This window comes from Copadichromis virginalis, linkage group LG1 (genome assembly GCF_057382275.1).
Source record: "Copadichromis virginalis isolate Kocher_CV1m ecotype Utaka linkage group LG1, C_Virginalis_male_GT1.1, whole genome shotgun sequence".
In the NCBI taxonomy this organism is placed as follows: domain Eukaryota; kingdom Metazoa; phylum Chordata; class Actinopteri; order Cichliformes; family Cichlidae; genus Copadichromis; species Copadichromis virginalis.
The window spans coordinates 35,111,039-35,132,352 of record NC_140618.1 but is presented as its reverse complement, the minus strand read 5'-3'; the positions used below and the strand labels follow the sequence as shown (position 1 = coordinate 35,132,352).

The 21,314-nt window shown below is 40.3% G+C and overlaps 1 protein-coding gene across 2 annotated transcripts in view; it reads left to right on the top strand.

Annotated features, from left to right (window-relative positions):
• Positions 1-5,396: 5,396 nt before the first annotated feature.
• Positions 5,397-21,314, top strand: part of mpped2a (metallophosphoesterase domain containing 2a) — an 82,973-nt gene continuing 67,055 nt past the window's right edge. Inside the window, exons 1-3 of one of the 2 annotated variants that reach the window (XM_085460740.1) lie at positions 5,397-5,874; positions 7,215-7,324; positions 8,126-8,397. In XM_085460740.1, the coding sequence (XP_085316866.1) occupies positions 8,285-8,397 (113 nt within the window). In that variant the 5' untranslated portion in view covers positions 5,397-5,874; positions 7,215-7,324; positions 8,126-8,284. The remainder of the gene's footprint in view (positions 5,875-7,214; positions 7,325-8,125; positions 8,398-21,314) is intronic. The other variant, XM_085460746.1, reaches the window with a different exon arrangement.

Here is a 21,314-nt window from a genome sequence, read left to right as displayed (position 1 = left end):
CAATGACATAAACAGTATCTAGCCTGCCATACCCTCAGCAACCATCTATCTGCCTCCCATAAATCTGAATGACATTAACATTTGAAAAACCTCAACTCCTGCCTATGTGTGGATGGGCCTCTCAGACAGACAGGCTTTTCGTTTTATTTATCCGCAAGGTGGGCAGTGAAGACAGACAGTGCCACAGACGGGCATAAATCTGTGCAGGTTAGAGCCGGTGAACCGCCGCGGCCGGTAGGTTAAGTGAATATCACCCTGTGCCTCCCGCAAGAAGCTTGCACTCCTATTTCCTTCTCCCATTAAATATGTGTTCCATTTCTTTTTGCCTTATTTGGATGGAAAGTCATTTTACCCTCTTTTATAGAAGGTCATAAAATATATAGTGTGGGGTTTTTTTTAGCACTCTGCATAACATTTACATTTTCTATTGTATAAATGTGATTGGCGCGGCACGGGGCTGAATAAAACATTCACAGCAAAAGCCATTTCTTTCTCTGACATTTGGTCCCGTATCTATCATCAGTTTTCTATATGCAGTCAGGAGAACAAACGCTGGTCAAATGTTTAAATGTGGCCTCTCCACATAAAATTTAAACCCTGCTTTCACATTAACACCCCCCGGCTAGTAGATGGAAATGCTTTTTTTTTTCTTTTTTTGCGCAGATAAGAGAAAAGTCAAATGGAAATGACTTGCAGGGCTGTTGTGGCAGTGGGGGGATGCGCTGATGGTCCTGGGAAATTGAAGCATGTCAGTAAAATTAGAAAAAAGCCAGCCCTGCCTCAACTGGCAGACATGTAAATGTGGTGGAGCCTCTCAGATGGGCCCATTATGGATAGTCCCACGCAGCCTTTTCTCATCAAAAATCCCATCAGTATATTAAAAGGCACTAACAAATTAATGCTTTATTATTATATTTTTTTTTTTTAGTCTTGAATGCTTTAAATTGCTGTTGAACTCAGTGATAGACAGCAATTGCAAAATAATAATTTCCCTTCATTTTGATTTGCTCTACCTTACGTATAATGATTTTCACCTCAAGATCCTCTGTGGTCACTGAGGTGAGGTGGAGACTGATTCAAAGATTCAGAGAAGGCTGCAAACATGGAGGTCAACCATAATATTTCAAAGAAAGGCTTTATGGGATCAAAGAATAAGCTGCAATAAGCAGTGAAGGAAAGAGGTGGCAGCATTTAAATTATCATCAATTATTTAAAGTTTGTCTGTAGGCAGTTTAACTCATGACCCACAACACACACTCTAGTCTAATAAAGACCAAAGAAAAAATATATAGTGATTTATTGTTTCATCTTTTTAATGTTGCCTAAAGCTGAGACTTTTAATAGCCTTCAATTTGCTATGAAAATGTTCACTTTATCCTCAATACTCTCTTCTTTCTTACAGGCTGTGCAGGTAACTTTTCTGAGTAGATTACATAGTTTGCTGCAAGAGGTTTCCCTTCACAGACACATGATAACTCCGCACTAACGTTAGTTTAATGAGACTATAGCTGAATGACTATGAGTAACACTGAAGGTCTACAATAACAGCGAATTAAGTCAAGGTGAACGGCCAGAAAACGAGACGTGAAGAGAACGTGAACATCGCGTGGCAGCAGCACCCTTACAAACAACAGCTTTAACAATATAATTCAGAACTTTTGGGGGGGGGGGGGGGGGGTCATTCTGTGCATATGTGGTGTACATGTGGTGCCGAGCTGTGAATATCCTGTAGATGTGATGCATCATTAACTATGATGGAAGTAGTTGGGCACCGCCATTTTTCAGAAGTGGACAATAACTTACAGCTGGCATGTTTACATTATTTGAAATGAGATTGATTGCAAGACAGAAAATGATTAATGCAGTTATCAGTTCACACTGAGTTACCAGTCAAAGCTACAGTCAAACTCAACAGCACAAACCCTTCGTCCATAAAGCTCTGTGCTGCTGCGCCCTGGAGACAGGGCCTCACCTGGAGGAGAAACTTGTAGTAAGGATTGCAAATGAACAATGAACACTTAGCAAACAGTGCAAAACACAGCACGCCATTCATTGTGCTTGAGCAGTGGATGTTTGTTGTAAACATGTCAGTATGTGGAAGCTTGGATTCAACACCACAAATTGCAAAAGACTAAAGGTGCTTTAAGACACTGATCGATTACCACTGTAGAGCGTTCACTGTTTTCTGATTGGGGTGGTTTCAATTGGCAAAATCAGTTTTTCAAAGTTAGTATGGATCATTATCTGGGGACAAAAAATACATTACCTTTCAAACCACTAAGGAAAGATTACAGAGTGATTATAAAATGTGGACCTCACATTGATTGATTTATTAAGCACTGTTTTTTTTTTATTTTGTTTTGTTTTAAAGCAGGATATGACTAAAGGATACCCTGCAGTGTTGAACATTTGTGTCATCATGTGTCATGATTTATAAACTTTACAGAATATTGTATGAAATAAGATTGATAATACAACTAAATAAGAGAAAAGATCAAATTACACAAGAACCCAACAAAAAAATCAAAGCAACAGGTCTTCAGGAGAGATTAATCTAAATCGAGAGTACAATGCGTTTTTACAAAGAGTCATCTGTAACAACACGGTGGTGGCGCTGTCATGGTTTGGGACTACATTTTAGAGAGTGGTGTATGGGATTTTGTTAAATCTGACAGAATTATAAAAATAGAAATGTACCATCAGATTTTAGAATTGTACAAAATCTGTTCTTGCCTTATCTACTGCGCCTCTGTCAGTGCGCCCCAGGGCAGCTGTGGCTACAATGTAGCTTGCCATTGCCAGTATGTGAATGTGTGTGTGAATGGGTGAATGACTGAATGTAGTGTAAAGCGCTTTGGGGTCCTTAGGGACTGAGTAAAGCGCTATACAAATGCAGGCCATTTACCATTTTACCATTTACTGTATTTCCAAAAATACAGTAGATAAAAATATAAAAAATGAGAGGTGACTGAAGACTTTTGCACAGTATTATATGTTAGTTATATGATACAAGAGCAGGGGTGGACATAAGTGGTCCGCAGGTGCGCACGCGCTGTCAAAATAAAAAACACGCACCAGATAAGAAGTTGTCCGCTAAAGTGGGATTTTCATGGCACATTCTGCACCACATCTCCGTGCGTTCATCATTTGTTTGAAGCCAGCTCACCTCCTGCAACCACTTTTCCGAGAATACACGCTTGTTTTGCGGTTCGGACTCCTTCTGACATTTCTTTAGAGGTGGAGGAACACCAAAGTAATTGCTTAAAGGAGCTTGCTTCTTCGACATCTTTAAGAGTTCTAAACAAATGTCTGTCTTCCTCCAGAAAATCTTATGTATGCAAACGCGCGTTGCAACTTCTTATCTGGTGCGGGTCTTTTATTTTGAGAGCGCATGCGCACCTGCGGACCACTTATGTGCACCCATGTACAAGAGTATAGTTTGAATAATTGTGTTAATTCCCACTGAGCCAAACTTGATTTTTTTAAGATGGCAGATACCCTGCTTTGCTCAGGTGATGACAATAGAGTCTGTACCATGCACTGAAAAAGAGTATAATTCAAAGCTGATGGCACCCAGACCTTGAGATCAGATTATTTCTCTACACGAATGCGATATCTGATGCTTTATACCTTGAATACTGAAAATGTGACATCAGTTTCATGTGGAAATACATTTTAAACAAACAGATCATAGTAAAGGCTGCACACCATGAGAGAGAAACACAAAAAAAATCAAGATCAATCAAAAAATTGTGTTTGAAGAAAATCAAGACAAGCCTTTTTCCTAGACTTCACTTATACTTCAGAGAAGTGATAGTCGGTGAGTTAAACCCTGGTGATCAGGAAGCTGCTTTTACAACCAGTCAGCCAAGTTTCAGGATTTTCCCAGTTTGGAAACTGTGCTGCCCCATTTCAGGTTGTGTGATGGACTCCCACAGGTACTCATTAGTATTGTTTACTTGTGTACCCAAAGGGGCCATGCTGTCTTCTAATCATTGATTTTACAACACCTTCTACACTCTGGCACCATTTCCCACACATCTGTGATCTTATGAAAAAAATATTCCAGGTCAACATTTCCACTGATCTATGTTTCAGTGTGAGAATGTGCATGCTAGCTGATGCTCAAATACAAGGAAAGAGTGAGGCATACAGGTATCCAGTTTACCCATAAAAGATAAAGTGCATTCCTCTCAGTACTTTCCTGTCTGTCACTGCCAGGACAATCAGTTAGCTTCAGTATATATGCTTGTTACAAACAAGTTCAAGGTACAGCTACCAAAAGTATTGATTACTGCATATTTCAAGGAATAAAATCAACAACCTTCTTATTAGACCATGCCTGATATCCAAAAGCAAACCTTCCAGTCCACAGCTTTCTTCATGGCCAACTGAAGACACAGAGGGAGAACAGTAAATTTCGGAACCTGGATGGATGCTTCTTAGTATTTCAAGGTTTAGGTTTTCATGTTATGAAATATTCCTCAGATGAGTGTTTGTCATGGTGTTACTCTGTAACTAAAGGCTGTTTGGTAATCTGCCAAGTCTATTGTTAATGTTCTCAAAAGACACTGAATGAACTATTATAGATATTTGGATTTGTCCTCTAGATAATAAAAGACAAAGCATGATAATAGCAGAAGCTATATGTTAAGACAAAAACTTTGATCCAGCTTAATAAGCATGCATTCTATGACTTATAAATCATTAATTAAGTCATTAGGTATACTTACAGACTCTTTGTAATGTTCTTTAAAAAACAAAAAAAGTTATATTTAATAATTTAGAATTTAGCTTTTTTCCAGGTAACAATCTTCTGTGCCACAAAAATGCATTAATTTAGATTTTAAATATTAATACTATCAGCCAATACTTGGAAACTTATATTTATTAAAAGCTAACTCACTTGACAACTCTTTATAAATAACGTATTTGCTACTACTTGTAATCCCTTTTATAAAGATCACATCATTAGTAAGTTGTAGCATTTATACCAGACATACTTGTTTTCTTCCCCACAGACATGTATTCCCAGCATCTTTTGGTCGCCACATAAACGACTGATCAATCTTCAATAAATCAATTGAATATTACAACATATCACATTTTTGCAGTCTAGGCTCTATAAATACTTATATAGTTTGTAAATTAGCTGGCAGTTTAGAAACATGGGCTTAAAATAATAATTATGTAAATATACATTGTGGTTTAATAAAGTATTATTTATTCCAAAGCAACGTTGTTGTTACCACACACAAAAAAATACTCATCCTGTCTAATCATCTTTACTCATTTCATTCATTTGACAAGACTTGCCATTTCCGAAAGTAAGTGAATGCAGCATAGAGCGGGACTGCGCGAGAACCCTCCTCCTTCCCCGCCCTCCCCTCCACTTCTCCTGCCTCTTGCGTGTGCCCGCCGGTAAGGGCACGCGCACGGGAGGTGGCGGGGGGTTGTGCTTGCTCCTGCTCTCTGACCCCAGTGGCAGCTTCGACTCACTGCACTCCGGCTCCCCCTCCGTCAGACCCAAGCTGTTCTCGCGCTCTCTCTATCTCTCTCTCTCTCTCTTGTCTGTCAGTGTCTCTCGTCCTTCTCTCTGGCTTTTACCCCCTCCGCTCTCTTCTTGTCTGGTTTCTTTCCACAGGAGCCAGCAGAGGTCCCGTCGGGTCGAAGGTTCTGCCCTATCTGCCGCAACCCCCGGACGGTCGTGTACGAACCTGCCCGCTCTACTGCTGCTGCTGCCGCATGGACCCACGTCTCTCCGCCGCCGCTGCCGCCGCCTCCTCCGCCGCCGCTGCGTAGAGGGCGACCCCGACCCGACACTATTTTCTCCGGCCACAAAAAACACGCACAAAAAAAACCCACACGACGAAGGTAGAACAACCTTTCCGCTTTTCTTTGAGAACCGAAAAGGGAAGGGAATAAGGGGGGAAAGAGAGGAGACTAGGAGGGGGAAAAAAGCAACCCCTGACACAAAGCTGTCGGTTATAAGGTGGCTTGTCATTTACGAGGAAGAGCCAGAGGTTAGCGCGACGGTGTTGTGACACTGACCACCTTTGGGTGCTTTTAGTATCTCAGAAGCAGAGTTCAGGATTGCACGGACCTTTCTTTTTGTGTACGTTCCTGCAAGCGGCGGTGTTAATAGCGAGCGGCGCATAGAACGCATCGTTGTGTGAGCGTGTGATCAGAAAGGGTCAATTTATTCGCCTTCAACCCCTCCTCTGCTTACCGGAGTGATTTCTACTCCTGAAGTTAGCTATATGCTGGCGTACGAGCGCGCTACATATCCGAGGACTGCACCGACCATGTGTGCGCGCACCGACGTTACAGAAAAGCAGCTCAACGCGAAGCTACAGCGTGCATAATAATAATAAAAAAATCTATTGCCAGGGCAGGTTTAGCAGGCTAAGCTAGAGTGCTAGTTGCTACTACTGTAGCCATAAGGTAGAGACAGACAGGCGAGTTTCGGCAGCCCAACACACACATAGAAACACACACAAAATCAGAAGACTGTGGAGCATGCTGCACACAGATTTTCGGCCTACATTTGCAGAGAAAAAGCACATTTTCCGAGTAACTGCAGCAGAAGCAGTACTAGGTTCAGATTTTTTAATGATTGCAGAGGAGGTGAAGTGCAGGACATCCGATAGGGCAGTTTTGTACAGAAGTGCATTTTCTTTTCTTTTTTTAAATTTAAGGCCCAGGAAGATCAATACACTTGTTTCATGTGTAACAAGGATTTTAATGTGACTCTTTTTTTCCACACTTTGAAATGTAAAGAGTTGAGTGTGCAGTGGAGCTGCTTAGATTTTGCTCATGCATTTTTAATTTTTATTTATTTATTTTATTTTAAAAGTCTAGTTTAACCAGCTTTTTCTCGGCTGGCATATATCTTTTTGACTTAAATTTATAACGTGCATAATAGGAAGCAGGATGCAGCCGACCCAGAAAACATAAATCAATGCTTTAGTGAAAATAGGACATTTTCTTTAAAAAACAAACAAACAAACAAAACAAAGTTTAAATTGGAGTCTTGTTTATCCAGCAGCCGCTTTCTTTGTTTTTATCTCACTTCTCCATCCAAGAATTTAACCATCATGTGAACTCTCGAGCTTTGTTGATTTCCCTCCAAAAGATATGACAGACTTGTTAAATTGAGGGCATTTTTTCTCCCTCTTTCTTTTCTTTTCTTCTCTTGCTCATGGCTGCATCAGGAGGTCTGGTATAAAACGGCTGTCAAAGCCCACAGTGGCCACTCTACTATCAGTTAGGGAGGTCAGACAGGAGGGAGGCTCAGGGTGCAAGGAGACTCACAGCGGATCTGGTGAGTGAGCTCCAGGGATGCATCATAGCAGCATTTTCTTTTTTAAGTCTTTGTTGTACAGTGGAGCAGAGATGCCATAGCATCTCATTAATTGCTATTGGATCCTTTCAAAATTGGAGCATGGATATGTTTTTGTGCTTGGCTTACAGTCAGTGGGGAAGGAGACCTCTTTGATGCATGCATGCATTGTGAAGAATTTCTCATTTTATAGAAGCAATTGCAGCAATTCCTCACCAGCAGACATTCTGCCTGCAGCCTTTCTTTTTGTTTTTGTTTTTTTGTTGTTGTTTTTTAATTTGCTTGTAGTGATTTAAATTTTTTATGTAAATTTAATTTTTTTACATTTAAATATGTTTTCATTGAAGCTAATAAAGTGCTTTCCAGAGTAGAAATTGTTGCTTAAAAAGTCAGAGAAGAGTTTTTTGTAAACTTCACTCTTAAAAAATTCCCTTGCTGCTTTTAAAGGTAGAGTACATCTGCTAATTGTGTTTAAATTGCCTCATTGTATTTTTCTATTGAGGCTTTTATGAGGATGTGTTTGATGAGCTGTTTGAGGATTTTTTTCCTAGCAAATTTCAGGTGGTTTCTGTTCTCTGAAGCTGAATAAGACTGTACATGCCGTCACTGCATGCATGCGTGCTTTATCTTTAGTCTTTGCATTTACATTCACTTTAAAATGTATAAGTCTAACCTGCGATATTTTTTTTATTTTCTTATGTGAAGCCCTTACTCGTGAGTGTATTCAGAAGAAAGTGCACGTCTTTTTAAAACAGCTGGTGTGTGTGTCTCCTGTCGGTGCAGAGAGCAGTGTGTCGTGGTCGAGTCAGTCGGCTGGGTTGCTGCTGCTGCTGCAGGGAGGCTTCCTGGGCTTCTGGAGAGCAGCTCTGAAGGATGACCGCCGCACGGCTCGCTGCTGAATCTCGGTGAACGAACAGCATCTCATGTCCAAACTGTGGAAGGATGGCTCATGGCAAAGTGACCATCACTGTGGACGAGTACAGCTCCAACCCCACACAGGCCTTCACGCACTACAACATCAACCAGAGCCGCTTCCAGCCCCCACACGTCCACATGTAAGTTCACGCTCACACACGCACACAAATACACACACACAGTTGTTATGAGCTGGCAAAGTTAAATCAGAAAGAAATATTTTCTCTCTCTCCAAATGAATTTTATTTGTGATCTTTATTCCAAACTGAGTTGGTCACGAGGAACATTTAAATAGAATAGAATAGAATAGAATATATAAATGACACATTGCAGCAGTGTCATTTATAAACCTGCACTTTCTGTGACATTTTAAACTAATTTCAGAATCATGCATACGCTTTAAGAACAATACAGGAAGCCAGCAGGTTTAATGCAGTCTCTGTTGTTCACTGAGTGTATGGTGGTGCGTGATGTAACGCAGTACAAATCATTCTTTGTGAATAAAAGTTTTAGCGGCAGTGAAGCACTGAACAAAAGCGCAGCATCTGCAGACTAACACTGATTCTGTGCATCACACATACTTGCGCTGGTTTTTCTAACTTGTGGTGTTGTTTTATTTATTTATTTTTGTAATCCTTCTTGCGTGTGCTGTTGGTGCGTACTGCTCACCGGTGTGTGCTGCGGTCTCGCTGTGAGACGGTTATCATTTGTGCCATGTTGTCATTGCGGTATGTGGATGCTTTGTCTGCATTAAGGCGCTCTCCTTAGTTATTTATTAGACCAGTTACTTAGTGTTGCTCTTGTCTGATGTGGTTATGCTGCTCCTCTCATTAGTGGGTCAGAGCGCTGTGACCCATCAACCCTCGACACACACCCTCACACACAAACACACTTTACAACGCTGTGTTTTAGCTGTGACCAGATATTAACAGAGCTGCAGCTCACTTTGTGTCTTCTTCCAATTAGAGCAGTTGTGAGATTTTTCCAAAAGGTTGTTGACTGCTGGTTTTGTGTACACTGCGTGCTCGTGACATTTATTCTCTGTGTATGTTGTGAAGTTAACCTGCAGCAGGGCCAGGAAGAGATTGAAGAGCCTGTTTGTAGTTTCCATCATCGCTGTAATGGAGTTGTTTGTCATTTCTTTCTTTTCTCCTGTTTTCTTTTTCATTTTTTTGCCTTTACGTGTGCATTTATTTATGGGGAAAAGCACAGCCCATCAATTTATTTTCTTTTTTCTACATCGTGAGCGGAACACACAGGGATAAATGCAATTTATGCCCGAAATAAACATTGTAGAGCAGTGTCGATGGTGACGCTGCTTTGAATTTTTGAAAGTCAAAACACCAAAATGTACAATAATGTGAGAAAATCCAGCCCACGCCAAAACATAAGAGCGCTAACCAAAGCATTCTAATCTTTGTTGTAGACAGCTTTCACAGTGAGGTCTGTACAAATGTGCCGTTCCCAAGTCCTCACATATAATTACGTTGTTGGGGGTAAAATCACAGCAAAGCTCATGGCTTTTTTCCCCTCCCAGCTTTCCTTGTTAGCACAGAAAATGGTAATTATAAAATTGTCAGTTTAGGCAATGTTATGGTAAAAAACAAAAACAAAAAAAAAACAACAACATATGATTGACTTGTGAGAATCCATTCAATCCCTTCAAAATCACATCTTAGAGATCGCTGAGACGCTGTTCCAGAGAGCTGCAGAGCCACGATTACAGATTTGTGCACACATGTTCGATCTTGTTGCGCAGTTACAGCGTTCTTAGATCACACTGAAATCAAAGGTGAAGCTGAAAAATCGGCAAATCAACGTATTAAGTGGAGTAACCACGTCACCTTGGTGTGTATGAAGCCAAATAAGAGGCCGGGAGAAGTCTTTGCTTTGGGCTGCAGATGTGGTGGTGGCACCGGGCTGAACCGAGATGGCAGCTGTTGGGATTGTCATGTAGGACTGGAGTTTTTTTTAAATTAATTAATTAATTTTGTATGTGAAGTGTGAGAGGCTGAGATAATGCAGATATGTAAACAATCATAAAGGAGATGTTTTTAGTCAGTCCAAGATCTTCAACAAACAGCTGCACTGATTCACTTTAGGGAGCAGCAACATCTGGCAGACAAGTTTTTTTTTTTTTTTTTTTTTTTTTTAAATATCATTTGCCTGAAACACTCAGAGTCCCACAATCCTCTCTCTGTGTGTGTGTGTGTGTGTGTGTGTGTGTGTGTGTGTGTGTGTGTGTGTGTGTGTGTGTGTGTGTGTGTGTGTGTGTGTGTGCATAATAATCACATTCATGTAAGCAGGATTATTTTTGGGAGATGGAGTATTGTAAACAGCTCAATGGAGTTTTGCCTTCCTCTTGGTGTTGGCAGTGTTCTCACAATTGTGCCACTGTGTTGATTTGGGATTCCTCAGCTGCAAGTGGGGCTGCCAAGTACAGCAAGTGCCCGTGCTTCCGAGTGTGGTGAAAAGGGAGGCGACCTCACCTATCAGCTTGCGTTACATCAGTCCTGTTTTAATGGATCGCAAAGACAACATTAAAAATCAGAACAAATGCGCCGTCGTGAGTCTGGGTTAACACATGTCGAGCAGCACAGGATTCACCAGAACAGAGTCTGGTTTGATGTTTGGTGAGGCTTCCGCAGTCTTTGAAAAGGCAAATAATAGAACATCCACACAATATTTTTTCTGTCTTTATAAAAATTTAAAAAAACCAAAGAAAAACAAACACATCCTCTCTGAGGTAACATTTTTTCTGAAATACCATGGTTTATTTTTGGATTTATTATTTTTATGCTTCTTGAATTGACAGGGTTTGTTTTTGGTTCCCTGGGAAGTCTTACTATGGTTTCTCCCTGCCTTTTTATTTGCAGTGCTGCAGCAGTTGTGCATAAGTTGAGTTGTGAAAGCCTTACAAAAAACATTTTTGGAAGAAAATGGAAAGAGGAGGAGGGGAAGAAAGCAAAGTAGGAAAAGGATGGATCTTCCTGATGTTTACAGGGAAACTTAAAAACATTTTCCAAAAGTGGTTCATCATCTTCATTCGTCACCTGGAGACTGTTTTACTTTTATTCCAGACGATGACAAACGAGAACAGATGCGGCTGTAAGAAAGTCGTTATAAGGTGTATTTTTGGTGTTATTTTGTGAAAGAGGGTCTACGGTAGGAGTTTCAGTTCAGTGCAAGAGGAACAGAGTGGAAAAAATGTAATAATACAGTGGTTGAAAACTTTGAGAATGTAATCTCAGTATTTATTCCTATAATCACTGTAATCAGGTTTTTTTGTTGTTGTTTTTGTTGTATTTTTTGCTCATTGTGGGGTTGTTTTCTTTTTTGGGGGGGGTGTTTTAAGTCCAGTTTTCAGTGTGATTCTTTTTGGAGGTGAGTCCGTGTAGAAGGGGATGTGTTAAAGCCATGGGGCCTCTCAGCAGATATGTGTTTGGATAAATACATTAGGCTGTTTCCTGGCTTCCACAGAGCCTGCAGTGTTTTACCCTGTCATTCTTAAACTCGGTCTGGGAACCCTGAGATTACACGCGCTCACGCACACACACACAATCCTCCGAGCCCATCCCCCCACCCCCTTCCCTGCTATGTTTAAGTGCTTATAGAATACGAGCTCTGTTCGAGGAAAGTAAAGGTTTGTTTAGATTTGGGAGATAATAATCCGACTTGCTCGCCGTTCTCTCACTGCATCTGCAGTATTTGGACATAAATAAAGTTGTTGCTTCTCTGCAAGCAGAGAGAGGGGTGGAGGCTGGGGGTGGGGGGTTGCCCGCCTTTTGAAATATAATCCTCGCTCTAATGTTTTTTTCCCCTCCCGTCCTAGACAGAATATTTAGATTTCTCAGATGGAGTACAGCAGTGCCTTTTGTGTGGCGTGGAAGGTATCATTCCCTGACCCGCATATGAAAACATGAATGTAGAGCACGTAGAAAGTCACGCACGCACACAGTGGCGCTCATAAGCTGATGCTGTGGAACGGGACCCCGAAGTCAAAGTGGACTTTCTTCGGAGCATGGGACGCCCCTGCCTCTGTGTGAGTGAGCGACAGGCTCAGTCTGGCCCAGTTTGCGTCTGGTTTATTTTTCTGTGCCGACTGTGTTTCTTTTTTTTCTTTTCTTTTTTTTTTCTCCTTTTAACTCCCTCTCCTCAGCCCCCTCGTCATCGTCTTGTGAAATGAAATGCTCAGCAACTTGGAACATATGCTTCGAGTTGGGACACTAATGACTTCGTATCCAATTTGGGCAGGATCTGGGCAAGACTGTGGGAAGGCCTGACACACAGGCACATACAGACAGACAGGCAGAGCTGAAACTAAAAGGACTCCTGAAAAGCTCTTGAAAAACATTTACATTTCAGGATTTAATAAGACTTTAAATGATGTTACTGGACTTGGGGGGAAGGTTGGTGGCAAGTCATATCTCTTAACATTTTGACATAGACAGCTGAACTGGATTGCTCTTAACCTTTAATTTCTTCAGGTTCAAAGGGGAATTAAATCCTAGTTGTACTGCAAGAAATGATCATTTTTCCAATCAGTTACATGTTGATAGTGTTTTTTTATTGTTATTATTAATAACATGAAATTGTCAAAAATGTAAAAAGTGCCCAACAAAAAATCCTTACCTTTGCTTACTTTTATTCCTAAACCTAAGATTTCGTAATCACATTTTAAGCAGTGGAGTGTGCAGGTGAGACATGGAAAAAAAAAAACACCCAGCATAAAACACTGGAGGGAGAAACGCGATCCAGGCCTGCAATAACGAGGAGTTAATCAAGTGCACCGGATTAGATTGGGCAGAGATGATGTTGTTGGTGGTTGATCTTGATCGCAGATGCGTTGGCATTTCTCGCTCGATGATTTAACTGCATTACGCCATTAACGCCTTTGGAGTGTTAATTTATTTAATTCCCACTGGATGTGCGTGCCATGCAAGCCAGCAAAACAGTGTCAGCGGAGAAAGCTTTCTCAATCACCACCAGGGTCGGTGATGGGAGACGTTTTTGTGTCATTAAAGATATAATCGGATTGAACAACATTATTTATCCATTCTTGAGGAATAGCCGATTTAAATCTCGAATTTTATTCCTTGACTTGTGATATCTTCTTTCAGACCCAACCTGTAAGCCCCGTTAAATCATGTTTGTCATTACGGAACGAGTTTCCCTGCATGGATTCAGCATCACTAACAAGAATCATGCTGGGATTTTTAATGAAGGCCCAATGGCAGTGCCTCAGGGAGAAGAACCTACGCTGCAAAGTTCTTGTCCATTCCTCACTCTGAGTTTTTTAATGGCACCTGAAAAGGGACTCTGCTGAGTTAAGAGCAGTCGGAGCATTTTTAAAACCTCTGTGAATATGGACAATGGTGTTTTTGCCTTTTCCTCTCTTTTTATTTTCACAGTGAGCCCGTTGTACCCCTCAGCTTTTCTTTGTGTTTCAGGTTTAAAGTGTTCAGTTTTAACTTTTGTCACAAGAACAAGTAAAACAAGCAAATCATTTCCCTTGCTATCCCATGGTTATTAAGTGGCAGATATAAACTTGACTTTCCCCATTACAGCTGGATAATTTTTAAAAATGTATTGTTATCAGCTGATGCACCTAAATAAATAATCAAATAGAAGCATTAGGAGCAGCCTGGAATTTATTCTTACATGTTATAATTTTTAGCATTTATTAGGATTTAAAGTGGTGTGTGTGTGTGTGTGTGTGTGTGTGTGTGTGTGTGTGTGTGTGTGTGTGTGTGTGTGTGTGTGTGTGTGTGTGTGTGTGTGTGTGTGTGTGTGTGTGTGTGTGTGTGTGTGTGTGTGTGTGTGTGTGTGTGAGAGAGTGAGAGAGATTGGAAAAAAACAAATCTTGTTGCCGTCCAGAACATTTAAGCAATGGAGAGAAAAGATTTTTATATTGCTTTGTAATTCCTCGTGTACTTATATTTATTCCATTTCATCTTAATACAAAGCAGTGGAAATTACCTATGTCGATACTACCAGAAAAAATTATACTTTTAATCTGATAAATGAAAAGCTTTTCCTAAATTAAGGAAAATAAGAATTGCATCCATCTATGTGTATGTTGTAAAATGTGGCAGGATTTTGAAGTGTTTTTCAAAATTTTGAGAAAGCCAAAATTAAAAAAAAAGAATATAGCCAACCGGTACAGCTTCACACCCAAAAATCACTGGTGAATACAGAGATGCTCCACCCTCAAACGATGGTGAGGTTGAGAGTCTTAAAATGTTTTCTTTTCCCTTGTGATGCTGGTGCTTTATTACTGTTTACTGTCTGTTAAAATCAGTTACTGGAGACACCTGAGCTCATTACATTGACTGCAATGCACAAAAATGGAATTTCCCCCGACCCCTCTACATGTGAAAAAATCTTCCACATTTAACAAAGTCCTTCTTCTCCACGTGCCTCGTTAATTATTCCTGCCCTGTGAATAATTGAGGAGATTGTAAGTATGAATCATTTACCGGTGCATCAATACACGTGGATATTCTGACACGAGCTGGTGAGGAAACGCCAAGAGAAGCACACGCACGGCTTTGACACTTTCATTTTCAGCACAGTCCTGGTTTTATTAATGAACTCCTGAAGGATTTTTTTATGTGCCATATTTCCTTTTTCTAGTCTGTTAGAGGAGAGCTGTAAAAGCAGCAGAGGAAATGGATTTTGGAACTGGATTTGTGCACAGTACCCGTTTCTGAGCCAATGCTGTAGTGTTTGCGTTTGGTGAAATTCAGCTTTTTTTTGTCAGTCTGAGTTGGCTCATTGCAAAGAGGGAGGTTGCTCAGTATGTAGAGTCACGTGACAGAAGAATCCTTTCGAGGTGGCAGGATGATAATTCAACAGGACGTTTCCATCTCCGAGTCAGTAATAGTAGCTTTTCCACCCATGTGACTCCACTTTTAACATGAAATGGACTGTGTCTCCATCCAGGAGATCCTGCTTTTCTTCGATCACATTGTGGATAAACAAGTTAAACCTTGTTTACGCGAACCCTTCAGCAGGGGGGTTGCTTTGAAGATGAAAAGGCTCACATAATTGGTGATATAATTGTTGAATAAATGTGTGATTTGTAAATAGAAAAGTTTTAAAGCTCCCTCCTTTTGTCTGATTTGTCAGTGAGCACAGCACAACAAACACCTTCTCCTCAGAGCTTCAGTTGGTCATTGCAGACCAAAAGTAAAAACAGGAGAAAACAGAATGTTTCTGCTTTTGATTCATGTTTGTTTGAGTTCTTGAGACGAACCAGCCATTTAGAACAACAAGGCTCTGTAGTGTCACCACCATACCAGCACATTAACCTAATATTATAGTCAGGCTGCAGCTTGCAAAAATGTTGGAATGGATAACTGTTTACTATATTTGATTATGTACATAAAGATTTGACAGTATATATGTATATAGATATGCAAAACGTATCAAAAATGTATATACAGCACACTTTAGTTCAGCTGTAGGTAGGGATGGGTATTGATAAGATTTTCACGATTCAGATTCCATTTTCGATTCTGTTTAACGATTCGATTCTTTATTGATTCTCTTATCGATTCTTTTTTAAAAAAGGAGAACACTAAGGTCGATTAGCTTAGAACTTTGTTTTATATCTTCTCTTTGAACAAGATAATTTAGGAGTAACATGGCCTTACAAACCCAACAGTGAGATCTTAAGAGATCCTTAAGAGAGCCTACGGCTCTTAAATGGGGTGTCACAGGGTCCCCAGGAAAAAAAATTGTAAATGTAAAATAATAAAATAAATATTCTTCTGTAGCAATAACAAAGTACAACATAAATTATTCTGTAGCAAATACACAAGAATATCCAGTAATGTCCCTGCCTACAATTAAACACATTCACTTACTGAAAATCGGGGGCATCTGCTTGCACCAAGCCTTTTACCACAAACTTAGTCACTCGGTGACATTCGTCTATCCTGGCCTGAAAAGAGACTCTACCGGTAGACTGCAGCGACAACTGCCAGCATCTGAGCCAGCCAGACTCTGTCTGTCTCATCATGGTCACCTAAATGCACAGTAATGGCAGGTTTTGTAATAAGGCAGATCGCGCTAACATAATATGCACTGTTGTTGATTATTTACCTGCCGCATTAACGGGAGAGGACGTGCAAACGTTACCGCTGCTGTTGGGTTGAGATTCACGAGTCCGGAGCGGAATTAAAAACACGACATTCATTTAAGGTCATCGCGTGTTTTGTGAGCAAATGCTTTTGCATATTCGTAGTGTTTCCTCCCTTAAATGAAATATCTACTTTGGAAGTATTGCAAGTTGCCCTGTTGTCATCCGTTCTCGTAAAGTATAATCAAACTTTTGAGTGTTTGAACCGCCATGTTTCCTGCCAGGTAAGCGACGCTCCGCAACATGGTGACGTCATTCGGGGCGACTGGAATCGATAAGGGAATCGTTTGCAAAAATGGCAAACAATTCCAAGGAATTGAAACAGTGGGAACCGGTTCTCAACAAGAACCGGTTTTCGATACCCATCCCTAGCTGTAGGTACGGTGGATGTTTTAAGTGTTGGGTGGCACGGTATAGTTGTTAAGGAGACCTAATATGCTTTTCCATCCTTTGCCGTATGTTGTTGCAGTGGTGAATTTTCACATTAAATGCATTATGCAGTCATCTTATGTACAAATAACCTGCTGCTCAGTTTCAGGGTTTTTTTTTCTACTCTCAACTCTCTATTACGTCACAGAGCATGGATAGTCGTAATCTATTTAGCTAAGCAACACAATAAAGGCTATGAAGACAGATGCCCCACCCCTTAATTTTTTTCCCATACACTGGATAAATAAATTGGTATTAATAAGGCTGCTCTGTTTAGAAATAATTACTCCTAAAATACACTTGCAAGTGTTCTGGTCAATATTCAGGGTTTTGTTTGTTTTAAACACGAATCACAAATACTCATATTCCTTGGATTAAAGGTAGATTCTGTGGTCTTCATATTGATTTGCATTAATTGTATTTTAACTGAAATAATTAAGAAAACAGTGTGAGCTGAACAGGGTTTTAATAGTTTTGCAATTTTCATTAGTTTTTATTTTTTATTTAGTTTTGACTTCAGATTTTCAATTTTATATCAGTTTTAACTCATTCACTGCCAGCCATTTTCAAATCAGGTAACTCCTCACTGCCAGGGTTTTTGAGCATTTTTACTCATTTTTGAAGAGCCACAGAAAACTGTGTGTTATGATCATATAAACGCTGAACCTACCAAAATGAAGAACAGACTCTCTTCTTTCATCCAAAAAGAAAAGCTTGTTTCTACCATTTTCCATTCTTTAGTAATCAGCTGTAGAAGAGAGGTGGGTTCCACCAAAAATGCCTGTTTTGACCAAAAAAAGGGAGAAAACGAGCTTTTTGTGAAAAATACATTTCAAGCAGAAAAGTGCCTTTGACACTAATATTTCTTGCTTTGTGACACCTCTAACATATAAAATAGTTTTTCACTTCTGTAAAACAGAAATAACACTGAGAAAGGTTATGTTTTATCAAAACAATTTATTTACAAATATATGAAAAAATAAAATGTACATAGTGAAACATTTATTCACAATGAATAATTCACTTTTGTGTGGTAATCATTATAACACTCTCCGGGATGCAAGGGCACACAACGAGACTTGCACCACATTTTTGTCTCACTGCGCAATCCCTTACGTGCGCAAACCCTGCACCTCCTTGCAGGTCTACTTTTACTGCTGGTGGGCTTCAGTTTTCACTGACAAGCTGCCCGAGGTTGTATTCTAGCCCCTCCCATTGAAAAACGTAATTGACGTCTATAGACGTCAATGGCAGTCAACGTAAGTTTTTCAATTGACGTCTATAGACGTCAATGGCAGTGAATGAGTTAATTAGTTTTTACCAATTGTTTGCTAGTTTAGTTTAGTTTTTATTTTTTTGAAAATCCTTAGTTTCAATTTAGTTTTGATTAGTTTCAGTTATAGTTTTAGTTGTGTTTGCAATAATTAAGTGCAACAAAATCCCAGTTTCATCATATCAGTCATGCTCTTCTGCTTAACCTTGGGTATGTTGCTATTCCAGCTACCATACCCTGCACCCTGGACAGGTTGCCTGTCTGTCGCAGGGCTAACACGCAGAGACAGACAACTCACATTCCCACCTATGGGTTCTTTAAATAAATAAATGAATAAAGGCAGATGAACAACCACTGATACCAGGCAACTATAAAATTTATATCTTGGCCCCAATGAGACTATTAACTCTTGCAGCATCGGGTGTTCGTAATTTTGGTTCAAGTGAATTGATAAACTTTTTGAGGGCAATTGACTCACACAGTTATGTCGATATCCCAGTCCTGTTGTCTCGTGATGCATCACGCTAGCTTGCCTGGGGTTAGCTTCTGTTTTCTGGGGATGAGGGTTGAGTGTGCTCCCTTCTCAAGGTAAGCTAGGTTAGCCTTCTTGTGTGAACTTTTCAAGTGCACTTTAAGGTTTGTGGGATTTTTTTCCCCTTTAGAAATGTCCCTCATAATTTGTCTCTTTCCACACTTGCTTTATCCAAAACACAGTCATGTTCAAAGTAATCCCAAATTGGACTCTGGCGCTTTCTCCTGACTTTTCCTGACATGATTCTGCGCGTGGACGGAGCGGTAACACAGACGACTCGACTAACGTACTGCCACCTGCTGGCATAATGAGACAGCAAGAAAAAAATCTGGAAACTAAACTTCATTTTCACCCTTGACTATTGTATGACACACACACATCTACCAAAAATAAACACATTTTTGCTATAAATTCAGTTAATTTTAGTTAGTTTTGTGAACACTCATTACAGTTTTAGTTAGTTTTCCTTTTTTGTTTTTATTTTTATTTCCGTTAACGGAAAATGTTTTTTCACTTCTAGTTTTCGTTATTTCGTTAGTTTTCGTTAACGATAATAACCTTGGAGCTGAACTAAGGCTGCCAGCTTGGGTAAAAAAAAACTCTTATTGGACCAAATATGTTTAATTGTAGTGTTTCTTAAAGCAGCAGCTACACAGTCTGCTTTTCACTGGTGACTATTTCACTGCTGTTGTTGTAATGCTGTTATTTTTTATTAGTTTGTAGTTCACCTACACCCTGAAGGTAAACCTCTTTCCAGAGTCTGTTCCTGCTTGTGGTTGTCTGGTTTAACCAAAAGTGTCTCCAGATGACAGATGATGATCCACCGTCAGGAACTAAAATATGTTCAAGATTTTGTTTTGTCTGATGTGAGGCGCTTGGTGTGAGGTTTCCCTGCTGCTTCTTCACCTTTGTTTATTTGGGTCACATGGTTGTGATTTAGATCGGTTGTAATGGCAATGCTAGCCCAGATATAGATCTCTTTAATCTCTACCCACGCCTTCGATTTATTCATTGATTAGAAAAAACAGCAAAGAGAGTCAGATGTTTGGGTGGTGCAGTCATCTTTCTGATGCACTGGTCCCTTTCTACTTTACTCTAACAAGGAATGGTGACAAGTGAAAATGAGATGGACGTAGCTGTACAGGTTGGTGTCCTCCATCTCCCCTATTCAGTCAGTTTGACCTAGCAGTCTCTGTAGACTAGACTAAAAAAAAACTGTTATTGAAATTATACATCAGGCCCTACTGAGAACAAATGGCTAAAATGAATGCATCAGCCTGAATAATAAGAAAGTGAAGAGCAATTCACTCGCATTATGAGACTATTGATTCGCCATAATCAGACTTTCCCAGAATTGAAAACGCCTCAGTAGCCTGTGTTCACGAGTCAGTGGCATATAAAGAGCTCCCAGCCTCATGTTTACCCCTGACCTCGGCATCCCTTCTTCTGTTTTAACCGCAAACAGTTTGTGGAGGAGCAGCAGTCACAGTCACAGCTCTCCTGAGAACAAAGCGCTAGTCGCGTTCGGTTGCCTTTTGTTTCTGTCGGCCTGCCACTGCTTGCCAGCAGGAGTGGAGGGGCTTTTGTAACAGGAGAACCCTCTGATTAAGTTCCCTCTCTACCCCTGACCTGCTGCTGGGGCCTGGCGGGATGGTGGTGGTGAGGGTTAAGTGACAGTTGACATTGGACAGGTCTCCTTTTCTTTCTTTCTTTTTTTTTTTTTTTTTCCTTTTTGATGTCTTTGAGATTTTGGTCTATTCTTGCATGCTGGACCTGGCATCGCAGGGCACAATCGCTTGATAATGTCACGTCATCTTTAACATGAAGCACGCTCAGCCTGCAGCTTCTCAATGTGACAAGTCGTCCGTTTATGCAGTTTAAAGAGTGTTTAGCTTGACTTTAGCAATGACTCATTTGTATAGTCGTTTTATGTCTTTTCGTAACACTTTGTGGAAGTTGATTTTTATGGAAGATGTTCCTTTTCTTTTCACAGAGGTTTTTGTGAATCTGTGAGTGCATCCTACTGTTTTTAAGGGAGATAAATAACACATTTCTCTGTGAAAAATGAGGAAGACTGTTGTTTTTAAAAAGTGATGTAATGTGTGTGTGTGTGTGTGTGTGTGTGTGTGTTATGGTATTTTTCAACTGAATGAAGCTGCAAAAATTCTTAAGGAAGGAAATGATATATGGCTCTTAACTGGGTAAGATAACTGGGTAACTGGGTATGAAGCCAATCAGATCTGCATGGCTAGGCTGTGGTTTTTAATAGTTCTGGTTGGTACCACAGTTGTTTCGGAGATCAAACTCTATCCTATAAATCCTAAAAAATTCTTGGCGCTTTAAATACATACATATGTATTCTAAATGAGACCTTAAAACCAGCTCTGCTCTTAGTCTTTGGAATAATCTTGTTATATTAAAAGTCACTTTTTAATACAGACTTGGTCCCATGTTGTCTGTCCAGGTGAACACGCAGCTCCACTACTTTATTCTCCCCGCAGTCTGCTGGTTGGTGTTTGGCCCCGGGGACCACGTCATGACCGTCTCCTCAGCCTTTTCTCCCATCAGCCCTGCAGCCAGGCAGACTGTCAGCAGCACAATTAAGGGCTGTGCCATAATGAAAGGGGCATTAGCAGAAGCAATTTATTTCTCAGCGCAGTGCCGGAAGGTTTCTCCA